Here is a 13,502-nt window from a genome sequence, read left to right on the forward strand (position 1 = left end):
GTCATAATAGGGTCAATATACTCTATAATATTGTTTTTTTAATGCTAAAAAGTTTTATATATGGCCATGTTATTTTTCTAAGAGATTTTTTAGTTGGTCATAATAGGGTCAATATACTCTATAATATTGTTTTTTTAATGCTAAAAAGTTTTATATATGGCTGAAGTGTATTATTCTGATTAATCTATGAGGAGAAAATTTCAGGAAAAAGTAGATAGATAAATTGATATGCTTCCAGTAACATCCATTTTTTAACTCTTATTCTAAGGGTTATTTTGCGTCCTGGATGTCTGTAAATAAAATGATGTATAGATATCTAATTATGTATTGCCATATAAGCAAAAAGTGTTTAATTCAACCATGTGTAATTTTATATACGTGTGTGCATCAAATTCACCCATGTAAATCTTCACCTCTTTTTTACTATCCATCCAAATCCTTCGGGATTATGCCATATTCTATTGAATTCTCTTTCCTTTCCTTTAATGTTCAGTTTTCTCTCTGCTTTGATTTCAATTAACATCAATATCTGTGAAGATGCTTCTTGTTATGTCATGTTAATTGAAAAAGGTTTCATTGCTAGATGAAATATTCTTCTTGGAATGCTTGGTTCCTTCTTGGTTGTTTCTGTTTTTTGTGCAGTGCCCAAAAGAAATATAGAAAAGCAAAAAGGCCAAATACCTAGATTTCAGTTTCAGTAATGGAACCTGTCAATTATTTATGATCGTAATAACTTGGTCTAGTCCATGTCAAGCTCAAATTTTCATGAATATGTAACACCCTCTGTTGAATCAATCTGCTCTGTTAATTCCAGTGTTTGCAATTGCATACCATTTTTAGCATACAACTTATTCATATTCAAATGCAGATGAAATTTGCAGAATTCTTCATAATATTGATAGCTATAGTACTTACTATTCATTCTATGCGCAAGTTATTCTTACATGTCAGTGCTCAATTTGGGAGCTGATCAGATTGTTTTTGCCTTCCATGGGAAACAAAATGGGGAAGCAAGAGAAGGATGATGTAATATTTTTGAAGATCGTACCTCCTGTGGACCAGGTATATGCCAAGTGGCTTGCTAGAGATGTTGAGAGAATTCATCGCTTTGTTCCGAAACATACTCGTGCAGTAAAGCCACCAGATCATTATGTGGAGTACATGAAGTTGAATGGATTGTTGGATGTGGATCTGGATGATCCTGCTCTTGCCCATTTGTTCAAGTAGATATATATAATCTCAGATCTGTATGCAATTCAGAGAAGTAGCATGAGTTGATATACTTGCATTGCATTGTGAATAACTGAATATATTAATGTTTATTTTCCTGTCTTTCATTGCTTTTTCCTATAAGAGTTTCTAGAGTTTTTGTTTCTTAAAATCTTTGTTTGGATAGATGACAAAGAGAATGATTGCTTGGGAGTGATTTGAAAGAAAGTTGCTATATTTATAGTTCAAGGTATTCATTTTTCTCTTTCCAAAGAGGTATGTGGAATGGTTGATGGTTCTAGTATTTTCTTCCTTAACAATGTTTTTTGACACCAAAAATCGTCCAACAACTTAAGTTTTTTTAATATTTTTTCAAAAGAGCAATTATAATGTGTTTTTTATTTTATCTTTTAACTTTTTTTCTTTTCTCTTTTTCAGAAATTACAATTGTTTAAAGAAATTATCCATTTTTTATACTCAAGCTATAAACTATTTGATGATATGATAAACCACTCTGTAGTTTTTCCCTTTTCAAAATTTAGCAAAATGATCAATGTACCTTTGATAGTCTCCAAAGATAGGATGGCCCACAATTCAAAGTGTGTTTTAATGTGACTATAGTTTTTGGGTTTTAAAGGAGCCCATTCATCTTTTTGTGACATTAGAGAAGGTTTCAACACGTGTTTTCTATCACCATTTCACATCTTTAGTTATTGTGTTGGTTATTTACCAATAATAGAAGATTTTTTTTCATAAGTTTATCTATTTTTAATCTCTCTTCTTAATCTTTCTTAATTTATTCTCATAAAACTACACTCGAATCATTTGGTAACTCTACAGGAGAAGAATACTTCGATACAATGGCAGAGTTTAACAATACTCATTTTGAACAGAATTAACCACCTAAGCAACATTTAATAACCCCTCATAATCTCAATCTTAGCTTGGAAACATCCCAAGACGAGGACAACCGCAACCAAGAAGAGTAACACATGGAGTAGCAGAATTTGGGTGCAGAAAGAGGAGGAGCTTTCGGCCATGGAAATTTCTTCATACCTCATGATGGAGGTAGTGAGGTACTATTGATCTGCATACCCACATTACCATTCCTGCTCACGTGCACAACCATATGATAGACAACCAAGCAAAGATGCAGGCTTTGATTACTGAAATGATGGTTAGGAACTAAATGAGGTATAGAACTCTTTCGTCACCTCCTGTCATGAACCAGGAGCATGTGGAGAAAGATGAGAACATCACTATAACTGTAGGGAATTGGCACACATTCTAAAGGATAAAGGAGAGACAAATAAACCCACTTGGGAGATAAATCAACGATTTGGACATCATATTCTAGTAAATTTGTACACTAAGTGCTATTAACCGCCTACCATTCGCAAGTTTGATGGTACAAGAACTGCCAAGGAATACATCCTATCATTCCTGAACGATCTCAGGGTATTCAGAGTTCAAGGAATTTTCAAAGTCGTTGACGGGAAGAGCATTTACCTGGTATGCTAAGCTGAAAGCCATTAGCATCAACAATTGAGAACAATTGGTGACATAATTTTACATCAAGTTCTTGGAGGAGAAACCCTCCGTGTTATTTCAATAAGAAATATTCACCTCATTTTAATAGATGTTAACAAATTTTCACTTCAACATAGTAGTATGACCCATTTAATTTAGAAATTAAAAAAGAATTTTCAAAATTTATTTTCCCTTAACGGTATACTAAATAGGGGTGGTAGTGTGTATTTTATTTATGGGTATCCAACCCACCTAATCCGATCGGATAAGATTGTCAATCCAATCCACAGCGGGTAGTGCAGATCGAATAGGATGCCAGTTAAGTCTCAATCCTATCTTGACTAATTCGCACTCTATATATGTATATATTATATACTTATATAAAAATATGTTTTAAATGGGTATTGAACCAAAGACCTTTTATTTGGTACAAAAAAATTTAACCACCCAACCAAAATGTTCAATTAATAAATCTTTAATTTGTATGCTCATCGCGTTATATAATATGTAACTTGCAAATAAGATTAGATACTCGCACATTAACAACGAATAAAGTTAAAAACTTAAAATTAAAATGTCCTCAACCTGCAAATAGTATTAGAGTTAATTCCAAATCTTATACTATCTTATTCATTGTTACCCTATTACTAAAGTCTAAATGAGACACCAACTTAAAAGTTGAAAGAACATTATTATATTTTTACACGTTATATTCCATAATACAGAGAATGCAGAGCAAAATTCAGTTAAGGCACGCAAATGCCATGGTTGGAGATTTATAAGCGCGTAAGTTATTCTTGTGGTTATTATATATGTAGCTAGGACTTAAGAGCTTAACCTCAATTGCTTTGCTGGAGCTGAGTCACGTGATAGCCGGCAACATTTAATGCTCAATTTCTATCATTATTACTATCATCATTTGGCTCATTATTTTTATCCTTATGCGATGAGTTCTTGTCAAGGCTCGCTCCCTCTATTCTTCTAGAAGTCAAAATATATATCGTTCTTGATTCTTCACTTGATTTTTCATCCCTTCATCAGACACAGAGATACCTACATTAGATATGGCTCCAAAGAAAAAAGGTGAATCAATTGGTTCATTTTGTATATAAGAATTCAATTTCCATGTGAAAGTATAGATGTTAATCTTTGCTTATATATATATCATATGATTTGGCAGGTGAAATTATCGTAATCATGGGTGTCAGCGGTGCCGGAAAAACGTAAGTGTCCATCCATCCAATAACCAAAACCTCTATTGTCTCCTATTAAAAAAAAAATTGATTTCAGAATTAAGATAAAGTAAGGATAAGTGTACTTAGTTTGTATTGTATCTTAAATTAACCCACATATATTGTAAAAAGTTCAAGTAATATGTTTTAGATTCAAATTTTCTTGTGTTGATAATGATAATAATTCTAGATTATGGCTCCGCTAATTGCTAGTCTGCTGAACAATTTCTCTGGATTAACGCCTTGATAATGATATGTTGGATAGTTCTATCTTCATTCTTAAATTTTTGAGCTGATGAATGAAACTGATTGGTTAACTATTTTCTTTTCAAAACTTATCAATCAATTGAAAATTTACTCAACAGCACAGTAGGGCAGATGCTGGGAAAAGAGATGAAATATAAGTATCTTGATGCTGATGATTTTCATTCTGAATCAAACAAAGGTGGGTATATGAGCATACATGCACAATTGTACAAATGCAATGCATCTTTGAGTGATATTATCCTGAAATAAAGAACTTGTTTCTATCTGTCTTGTTTCTTTCGTTATTTGTTTATGTTGTTCTTTTACTTTTTTAGGTTATGTTATTTTAATAACTCAAAAATTGTCTAACAATTTTTATGGAGTATAATAAAAATGTAGGGTACATACATTCTCTCTGCTAAAGTTTCCTTCCGAAACATAGCAGAGCTTTCCCTGCATTGATAATAACAAAAATTTCATTTAGAAGTTACAAAGTTCTTTACTCTCAAAAATTCCTCCTTTAAGGCTTTAAAAGTCACAAACCTTTTTAGAAGTTCAATTCCTTTCAAGCTAAAATTACAAATTATTTACATAGTTACCAACTATATAGACAGCTTTTAGCAATGTTGAAATAACATTTCTATTAATTTTCTCCCCCCTATTTTGTTTCTTCTAAATATTGCAGAAAAGATGGGCAAGGGAATCCCACTCACTGATGAAGACAGAATGCCATGGCTTGAATCACTAAGAGATGCCACAAAAGAACACATAGTTAACGGAAATGGTGTGATTCTTGGGTGTTCTGCATTGAAGAAGCAATATAGAGAAACATTAAGATCAAGTGACCCTGATTACAAAATGGGAAGTTATGAAACAAGTGCTGTTAGCTTTGTACTGCTGGAAGCTCCTGCTGAGGTGCTAAGTGTTCGTTTAAATAAAAGAGCTGCAGAAGGGACACATTATATGCCGGCATCTCTTTTGCAATCTCAGTTGGATTTGCTTAAGATTGATGAATCTGAGGGAATACTTACGGTTGATGCCACTTTAAGTCCTCAATCCATTGTCAAAACCATTATTATAAGCATTTTCCAATTTCAGGACTCTTTTCATTCATCACAATGTTGAAACTAGAAGTTATCTATAATAATACATAATACTAATGATTAAATCAGGTTTCATCATTAAGTATTATTCAAACAAAAGTAGGATATGAATTATCCTAGGATTGTTTCATTTGAATTGGCTAATGAATCATATAATTAAGCCTAATTTTTCCGGATGGTTAACATATTTTAAAATATGATGCAATCATTTCCTATCATTATTCATAAATTAATGCAACTCCAAGAACAATAAGAGTTAAATCAATAAGAGAGAATTTGCTACATGAACAAATAATTAAACTATAAAAAACAAAATCCTCTACATTAATAATGCATATAAAATAAATATCAATTTATGTTAGAATTGACAAGATACTTCACCATTCGGACACATTCTTAATCTTAATTTAATTTAGAATAGAGCAAATACTCCTACTATCTGATAAAAAATCTTGTTGCATATTTTAAAAACATGCTGCTCCACTATAAAATCAAGTGGAAAGTATATAATTATTTAAATTATGTTCAATTCTATGTAAGATTAAGAAAACATAAGCTACATATTTTTAATGCAGAAGTCGTAACAATTGTCCGGATAACAATAAAAACTTTGTATTTAATTTGGCAAAGTTGTCCTTAATGTAACTGAAACCATATATTTTCACTACAAAAAGTACCAACTCATCAGTGTGAAACTGTAATTCTAAAAATTTACAGATGAAAAAATATGGACCAACCAATGACTTTCCAAATTGAGCAATGAATAATGAACAAATAAACCACAACTTGACATGAAATTGCATGTTCATCTCTTAGCTGGACTAACCCTCTCTTTTGGAGGTGAGGAGTGGAAAACGTACTTTTTTCCCATTCTGGTCTGCTAAGCAGAGCATCAAGCATCATTTCTTTGCCTTGGCGAATCTAAGGCATCGGTACTTTTCGCCGCTCACTGTAATTTCAAGAGCTCCATCTTGGTTATCTTGATTTGAGGCAGTTCCCATTAAGACACTTTTTTCTTTCTCAAGGTTATCTCTTTCCATCTTCAGCCTTGCCTCTTGACGCGCAATCTCTGCCTGAAACAAAAAAGTAACTGTAAATTTTTGTAAACCAGCAGTATCATAAAAGAAAATATTGTTATAATGCCAAAAAGTTTCTTCAGTCAATTTCCATCTTTTTTTTCCCGTCAAAATGCTGGTGACTCACAAAATGTCCCAGATCATTACAGAACAATGAAAAGTGGTACCTTTGAACGTGTGAAACATGATATCAACAAAAATATTAGATAAAGGTTGTCCTATGTATATGCATCTCAAAAGTATAATGTCCTAGTCTAAGGAGAACTAATTTTGCAGAAAGTTGCAGCAGCTAAGCATCTTAAAAATCAACCATGAAGCCACTGTTTCAGTGATACTTGCCAACTCTAACTGATTAGTCAAATAATTTGCTCTGTATAATGCCTAGTACCTAAAAGCCACATTACTTTGTCTCTATGGTTTCAGGAAAGTTCATTAAAATTTCACTTATATCAAATCTTCAATACCATCAACTTTAAATTAAACTGCTACATCTCACTTTGTCAAGCTTTCATCTAGACATCAGAATTGGAATTCATACAATCATTTCTTGGTCAATGGTCATGCATGACTACAGGGTAAAGGGATACTTAGTGATATCCAAATTCAAAGCATTCATCTAAACAAAAATCAGGTTATCCATCAAATCAGTGGATAATCATCAAAAGTCAAGTGACACTAGCATTGCTAGATTGCTACTGCTTTCTCCTTTCTCTAATTTCTTTAACATTTTAAATATATCCATATGATCATACAAGGATATATGATTAATCATGAGAGTGATGTGTAGCAAAACCCACTACAAACATTATAAATTTTAGAGAAATGGATACCTCACGACGAGAAAGTTCAGCCTTCCATGCAGCTTCACGCTCCGCTACTTCACGCTCACGCTCTTCAATATAACTTTGCATCTCTCTCTCCTTCATGATCCTATCTTGAATATCAGCATCTAATGCTTCTTTCAACTCTTGAACAAACTTATCTACCACAGCCTTTATACGAAGAGACATCCTTGGCTCTAACTTCTTGTGTTAAAATCCCAAACCTTGAAACACACCAAAAAAGTCTCATATATTCTAGTACTCAGTTTGAGAATGGAATACCCTAAAGAACTACAATCAACTTTGGATTTATGCTTGACAAGCACATAAAATCTGTTTGGGAAGAATTTTCATTCTTTTAAACTTCATACTGATGCATCAATTAAAAACATAACTATCCAAAGCATTTATTTATTACATTTAGTTTTGAATGAGCAGCAGCAATATTCTATGTTTTTAAAATTTTCTGTTCTGAAAGTTACTTGTTTCTTTTGAAAACTAAGGAAACTTCTCAATCTGGGAATATTACTGCATGAAACTGGCAATTGCCCTAATCATCCTTGTCAGTATCCCTATCCCTGACCTAAGAAGGCCCCTTATAAGTTTATATTTTATCAAGTACAGAACAGAGTAAAGGTTCCTTTGAGGTGATATGGGTGAATTGATACATATAAATTTTCCAAACCAAGAAAATGAATCAAAATGTTGAGGCTCCTAATCAGAAGATAAGTTTCTTGGTATCTATGTCATCTTCAGAGATATTCAAATCAATTATTATCATTATCATTATCATTATTAATAATGATAATAATAATAATAATTCAGCTCAAAGTGGTAATAAATAGGTGAATCAAACCAATCAAGTGATCATATCAAAATGAAGCAAAATGGAAGCATTTAATGAAATATGATGACACATTATGGAGCAGACTCTAACCATTTACCCATAATTAATTAATTAGTTTCAACTCACACACAAATCATCATCTTCACCTCATCAAGTCTAGGTTCAGCTTTACCATTTCATTGCAAAGATCAGCACAATTCTAGTAATCCAAAACCCTAAAACTAAGTTCAACAACAGCTTCTTTACTTATCCTTTTAATACCGAAAAAAAAAAGCAAAATGTACGTGAAGAGAGAGACGGAGAGTACAGACCAAGGGAACTAAGGAGAGGATCTGCCACCTCCGGTTACCGCGGCCGCCGCTTGTCGTTCACGGAGCCGCAGCCGATTTCTTCTCCGACGAGTCGCGGTGCCTCTCCGATTTCTTCACCCGGGCACTCGCCCTTTATCCCTCGCCGCGGTCACTCCCTTCCCTGTTCGCTATTTCTCTCTTTCTCTTCACTAAAAACCTAAAAGTGGTATTTGGGGCAAGAGAACAAGCATTGGAGAGGAAGAGAGTGTGTGTGCTGCGGCTTTGGTTGATACTTGATTGTGTTCTGTCAATGAAGACCTAATTAATTTTTTGGAGTGGGAGAGAAGGAAAGGGAAAGGGGTTGGGGCACTTGGGGGTTGTGCTCCGCTATTTTCACTTTTCACTTTTTCAGTTTGTGTGTGTTTTGGAGTTGTCTGGTAGAAATGGAAAACGAAAGGAAAGGAAAGGCCAGGCGTAGCGCCCAGTTTTGGCAATCAAAGGCTGTACAGTCTCTCCCAACCCCAGCCACTCAAGTTCCAATATTGGATTTTTCTTTATTTAAATTAATTAAATGTATTATTTACTGAAATTCGTAACGCATAAAATATATATTGATATACGTAATTTTGTTTATTTTGGATAGTGTAAATCTAATTGCATTAAACACATATTTCAATCAGGACACGAGATAAGCCTCAATGTAGTCCCTGAAATTGCACTCGAGCTTCGTAGTAGTCAACTTAAAAGTTTTTCAAATTCATCCCCGAACTTGCACTCCGGGACTCAAACTTGTCCTTCCGGCAATTTCTAACCACCTGGCGCAACCGGAAAGCAGAGCTGGCAGCCTTCGTGACACGTGGGCGTTACAACGGCTAGCTGATGTGGCAGAGTAAACTCTTTCGAATCAATTTGGTCCCTCAATTGAAGTTAAAATCCTAATCCCCAAATTTGAAGGCCACAGTGCTCACTCTGTTCTCTTCTCTTCGGTTCTGTGTTCTTGTCTTCTCCATCCTTAAAGTCCGACGGTTATGGCAAGCGCGAGCATCATTATACAAGATAGCCTGTCACAGAATTCATGCAAGTAGCATCATTATACAAGATTATACATCATTATACATGATACATGAGTATTTTTGCTGCATTTTAGATATGGAGCATCAAGAAGGTTTGTCATTTGGGGGAGGGGGGGATTTGGCTATCATTACCTATCAAGAAGATCTGAACATAATTCTTCAAATTTAGCCCTTGTAAGGGTGGTCTCAATAAGCTTGGGGCCATCTGCTGTCGCGGTTATGAACGACAAACTGGAAACATAAAAATCAATATCTCAGAAGTTTTCACAAAGCAAGGAAAGCACATTCAAAAAACTATTAGCTTGGCTGGAGACTGCTGCGAGAAGAAGTAAAATACCTAATGTTTGTTTGGGTCAATGACAAGAGCTCCATTTTTGCTTTTTCAGCTGTCTCGGTAAGGTGCTGAAGAGCTTGTTTATCTTTCAAAAGATCAATACCTTCATCCCTCTTGAAGTTTTCAGCCAGCCAATCGACAATTCTCTGCAGCCACACGATAATAGCATGAAACATTTAGATATAATACAGTATACATAACAAAAGCCAATAACTTATCATGCTAAAATAGAATGGAAGAATTCCAACCTTATCAAAGCCATCACCACCCAAGTGTGTATCTCCAGAAGTAGACAACACTTCAAACACTCCATCACCAACCTCAAGCACTGAACCAGAGTAAAAAACAAATGAATACAGGTATCGAGACAACTATTTTAACAAACAAGGGACACCAGAATTGTGTTGTTTTCCATACCCGAGACATCAAAAGTACCACCGCCAAGGTCAAACACAAGGATTGTTTCATTATTCTTCTTTTCAAATCCATAGGCAAGGGAGGCAGCAGTTGGTTCATTTATACTACAAAGAACTTCCAAACCAGCAATCCGACCAGCATCCTTTGTAGCAGTCCTTTGAGAATCGTTGAAGTAAGCAGGCACAGTGACCACAGTCTTTGTTACTTTGTCATTCAAAAACTTTGAAGCATCATCCACAAGCTTCCTTAAAACCTAACACCCAAAAAATGCCCCAAAATCACTCACGGAACATGAACTCTATTCTATGGCATGAAACACTATCAGCACAAATTGAAGAAAATAGACAAAAAAAAAGAATCGAAGAGGAATAATGAAAACCTGAGCGGAAATCTCTTCGGCGGCGAACTGCTTGCGGATGACGGGACATTCGAGTTTGACATTGCCGTTCTCATCCCTAATGACTTTGTAGGAGACCTGCTTGGACTCCTCGTCTACCTCCGACATCTTCCTTCCGATAAACCTCTTAACGGAGAAGAAGGTGTTCTCCGGGTTCACCACCGCCTGCCGCTTCGCAATCTGGCCAACCAGCCTGTCACCGTACTTGGTGTAGGCAACGACGGAAGGGGTAGTCCTCTGACCTTCGGCGTTAGTGATGATGGTGGGCTTGCCTCCTTCCATGGCAGCCACGGCGGAGTTGGTGGTTCCCAAATCGATGCCGACGACCTTCTCATTGACGACTCTGAGAGGAGGAGGGAGATCATAGGTTAGTGTAACGTTGAGGGAGGAGGCTTTCAGCATGAAACGACGTCGTTTCATCTTATTTTGGTGCCACAGCCAAAACGGCGTCGTTTCAGTAAAGCCCACGTGTCACGAAGGCTGCCAGCTCTGTTTTCCGGTTGCATTAGATGTCCAGAAATTGTCGGAAGGACAAGTTTGAGTTCCGGAGTGCAAGTTCGGGGATGAATTTGAAGAACTTTTAAGTTTAGGGACTACTATGAGACTCGAGTGCAACTTCAGGAACTATATTGAGGCTTATCTCATCAGGACACTAAAAACTGAACATAGTTCGAATACATTCGAAATATGAGGCAAAACAAAAAAATAGATATAATGAATGCACTCGAGATATTCACTTATTTTATTAAATTTTTTACTTTAAATTTTTTTTACACTTTTAGTTTTAGTACTTGAAATATAGATGTCTTTTTGACAATATGTACTTGCTGGAGACATCAACCGACTAAATACAACATTATTAAATTTTGAAATTGGTTTTTTGTCTCTTTTGTTTTAAGTTATTAACTAATTTACATATTTAAATTTTATTAAGTTAATTGATATGTTAAGATACTTTTAGTTAATTAATAAAAAAAATATATAATAAAAAATTATTATTTTTTAATCAAAGATAAAAAAATTTGAACCGACTAAATCTTAAATGAGTATAAAGAGATTATGCCATCTTTCTTAACATGTATCAATATATGAGAATAATGGCAAGTTATATTATTTTGATGGAAAAGTATAAATAATCAACAACTTTTTTGAACAATGTGTGAACAATGTGAATTAATAGAGTTAAAAGAGTAAATTTAATTAATAGCATTAAATTAGAGTGTAGTGTATTTTTATTTGATTGGTGATTGTTCATGTTGTTCAAGATAGTCATTGTTTACCTAGCATTTTCCTATTTTGATTTACATCGTTTTATTCAAGACTAGTAGAATAATTTATTTATGCCATTGAAATCATTGAACCAAATTAAAACAGCAGGGACTCAGGGAGGTTGGGGTTGGGCACGAAGAAAGGCCAAAGGCCAAAGACGAGGACGAGGCTAAAGGACTTAGGAACGAGGACAAGGATAAACACGGGTTAGCGACAAACAGAGACCAGAGGCGAGGATGAGGAACTTACCGTCGACACGCTGAAGAAACAAGCAGAGATGTCATTCGGCGAAGACAAGAGGAGAGGCCAACGGCAATTTTTGGGCGACAACTCAACGACGTTCGTGAGATGTAGTAGTAGCTAGGAACCAGAGAGGGAGGCGGGCAAGAGGAGTGACGTTCTTGACGGTGAAAGAGTGTGAGCAATGAGAGGGAGATGCCAAGGAGAAGAGGACTGCGATAAAGGAGACACCGGTGGTGCAACACCCTCTGGCTAACGGAGAGTAGTTTGGAGGTGGAGAAGTTGGGGGTTGCAGTTTATGGTGGCTGGCTAGTCATCTCTTGGGCTGTGTTTGTTTCTGAGAACAAGACAGGACAAGACATGAGAACAAGACAGAACAAGACACTGATAGACAGAGACACAAAATTTTGTGTTCTTATATTCTGTTTGGTGACAAACTAGAACAAAGTATAAAAATTCAATTTATTCTCATTTTTTTTCATTAAAAAAATTTGAGATAAAAAATATAATAATAAAAAAATATAATTATGAAAAATTAACAAGAATAATGAAAGAAAAAATGAAAAATAAGTTGTGTCCCTTGTTAGTGTTTTCGTATCCTTCCTGTTAGGATGGACACAAAATACACTAATTTAGTGTCTCTAAATACATTGTCTCTGTCCATGTCTTTTCTGTCAAACACGATTTTGTATTTCTGTGTCCCTGTCTCAGTGTTCTATCTCTATAAACAAACACAGCCTTATGTATGTGTGAGTGATAATGAATGGGTTTAGGGCGACAAAACAAATTTTTTTTTTAATAAACAACTATCCCTTAAAAAAACCTATCGATCCAAACCATTTATCGGTTAATTATCAATTTAATCAATTTTTTATTTTTTAGTACAACTGAACCGATTAGAAAATTGATATCTGATTGAACCAACTAATTCGATTCGATTTGATTTTTAAAACTATGACTATTTACACATTTATTTTATTGTATTTTTTACCTATTCTTATTTTACCCTAAACACATTATTACAGTTTCATTACGAGGGCAAATATCATAGTAATGGTAGGTTTGATAATATGTTTATTTTTTTAAAATAATTTAATAAAATTAATTTTAAAAATGATAGTATTTAACATAAATCAAAATAAAAATTACTTTTAATAAACATAAATAATAACAATAGTATTTAATAAGGTATTTTAATTTTGATAAACACAATAAACTAACTTTAAAACATACCTTTTTGATGATACAATTACGTCATTTTTTTTGTTTAAACACTATAGTCCTAAAAATGGACCGAATTCGTCAATCAAACAAATCAACCGAAAATTAAACCAATGTTTAATCTAATGAATTGTTGCAAATGAACCACAAAACTGTCAAAAAATCGGTGAATCAAATCGAATTTGAACCCAAAAGGT

The 13,502-nt window shown here is 34.4% G+C and overlaps 4 protein-coding genes across 5 annotated transcripts; 2 read left to right on the forward strand and 2 right to left on the reverse strand.

The window, feature by feature from the left end:
• Nucleotides 1-990: 990 nt before the first annotated feature.
• Nucleotides 991-1,458, forward strand: LOC112740931 (uncharacterized). Its single transcript, XM_029291931.2, has one exon. The coding sequence runs from the start codon at nucleotides 991-993 to the stop codon at nucleotides 1,225-1,227; it is 237 nt and encodes a 78-aa protein (XP_029147764.1). The 3' UTR covers nucleotides 1,228-1,458.
• A 1,456-nt stretch (nucleotides 1,459-2,914) lies between these two features.
• Nucleotides 2,915-5,385, forward strand: LOC112740933 (gluconokinase). Of its 2 annotated transcripts, none has more exons than XM_025789656.3 (4): nucleotides 2,915-3,822; nucleotides 3,920-3,962; nucleotides 4,337-4,416; nucleotides 4,903-5,385. In XM_025789656.3, exons 1-4 carry the CDS (start codon nucleotides 3,804-3,806, stop codon nucleotides 5,340-5,342), a joined length of 582 nt encoding a protein of 193 aa, XP_025645441.1. In that variant the 5' UTR covers nucleotides 2,915-3,803; the 3' UTR covers nucleotides 5,343-5,385. The 2 variants fall into 2 exon arrangements, with proteins under 2 accessions (XP_025645441.1, XP_025645442.1); XM_025789657.3 differs by having other exon boundaries at nucleotides 3,421-3,822; nucleotides 4,342-4,416.
• Nucleotides 5,386-5,907: 522 nt separating this feature from the next.
• LOC112740934 (uncharacterized) lies at nucleotides 5,908-8,839 on the reverse strand. Its single transcript, XM_025789659.3, has 3 exons — nucleotides 8,376-8,839; nucleotides 7,227-7,441; nucleotides 5,908-6,393 (listed from the first exon to the last, which is right to left on the reverse strand). The coding sequence occupies exons 2-3, from the start codon at nucleotides 7,404-7,406 to the stop codon at nucleotides 6,220-6,222; spliced, it is 354 nt and encodes a 117-aa protein (XP_025645444.1). The 5' UTR covers nucleotides 7,407-7,441; nucleotides 8,376-8,839; the 3' UTR covers nucleotides 5,908-6,219.
• Nucleotides 8,840-8,943: 104 nt separating this feature from the next.
• On the reverse strand, nucleotides 8,944-11,044 carry LOC112740932 (stromal 70 kDa heat shock-related protein, chloroplastic). The gene is made up of 6 exons (XM_025789655.3): nucleotides 10,558-11,044; nucleotides 10,179-10,431; nucleotides 10,010-10,089; nucleotides 9,765-9,907; nucleotides 9,560-9,658; nucleotides 8,944-9,415 (listed from the first exon to the last, which is right to left on the reverse strand). Exons 1-6 carry the CDS (start codon nucleotides 10,993-10,995, stop codon nucleotides 9,367-9,369), a joined length of 1,062 nt encoding a protein of 353 aa, XP_025645440.1. The 5' UTR covers nucleotides 10,996-11,044; the 3' UTR covers nucleotides 8,944-9,366.
• Between the last annotated feature and the right edge of the window lie 2,458 nt (nucleotides 11,045-13,502).

Source organism: Arachis hypogaea, chromosome 14 (genome assembly GCF_003086295.3).
Source record: "Arachis hypogaea cultivar Tifrunner chromosome 14, arahy.Tifrunner.gnm2.J5K5, whole genome shotgun sequence".
NCBI classification, from domain to species: domain Eukaryota; kingdom Viridiplantae; phylum Streptophyta; class Magnoliopsida; order Fabales; family Fabaceae; genus Arachis; species Arachis hypogaea.

Coding starts and splice junctions, on each gene's coding strand:
- LOC112740931 (XM_029291931.2), top strand. CDS start 991: ATGGGAAACAAAATGGGGAAGCAAGAGAAGGATGATGTAATATTTTTG.
- LOC112740933 (XM_025789656.3), top strand. Junction 3,963..4,336: donor GTCAGCGGTGCCGGAAAAAC/GTAAGTGTCCAT, acceptor TTTACTCAACAG/CACAGTAGGGCAGATGCTGG. Junction 4,417..4,902: donor TCATTCTGAATCAAACAAAG/GTGGGTATATGA, acceptor TAAATATTGCAG/AAAAGATGGGCAAGGGAATC.
- LOC112740934 (XM_025789659.3), bottom strand. CDS start 7,406: ATGTCTCTTCGTATAAAGGCTGTGGTAGATAAGTTTGTTCAAGAGTTG. Junction 6,394..7,226: donor CTGAACTTTCTCGTCGTGAG/GTATCCATTTCT, acceptor TTTTTGTTTCAG/GCAGAGATTGCGCGTCAAGA.
- LOC112740932 (XM_025789655.3), bottom strand. CDS start 10,995: ATGAAACGACGTCGTTTCATGCTGAAAGCCTCCTCCCTCAACGTTACA. Junction 9,908..10,009: donor GTGGTGATGGCTTTGATAAG/GTTGGAATTCTT, acceptor GTGTGGCTGCAG/AGAATTGTCGATTGGCTGGC. Junction 9,659..9,764: donor TTGACCCAAACAAACATTAG/GTATTTTACTTC, acceptor TTATGTTTCCAG/TTTGTCGTTCATAACCGCGA.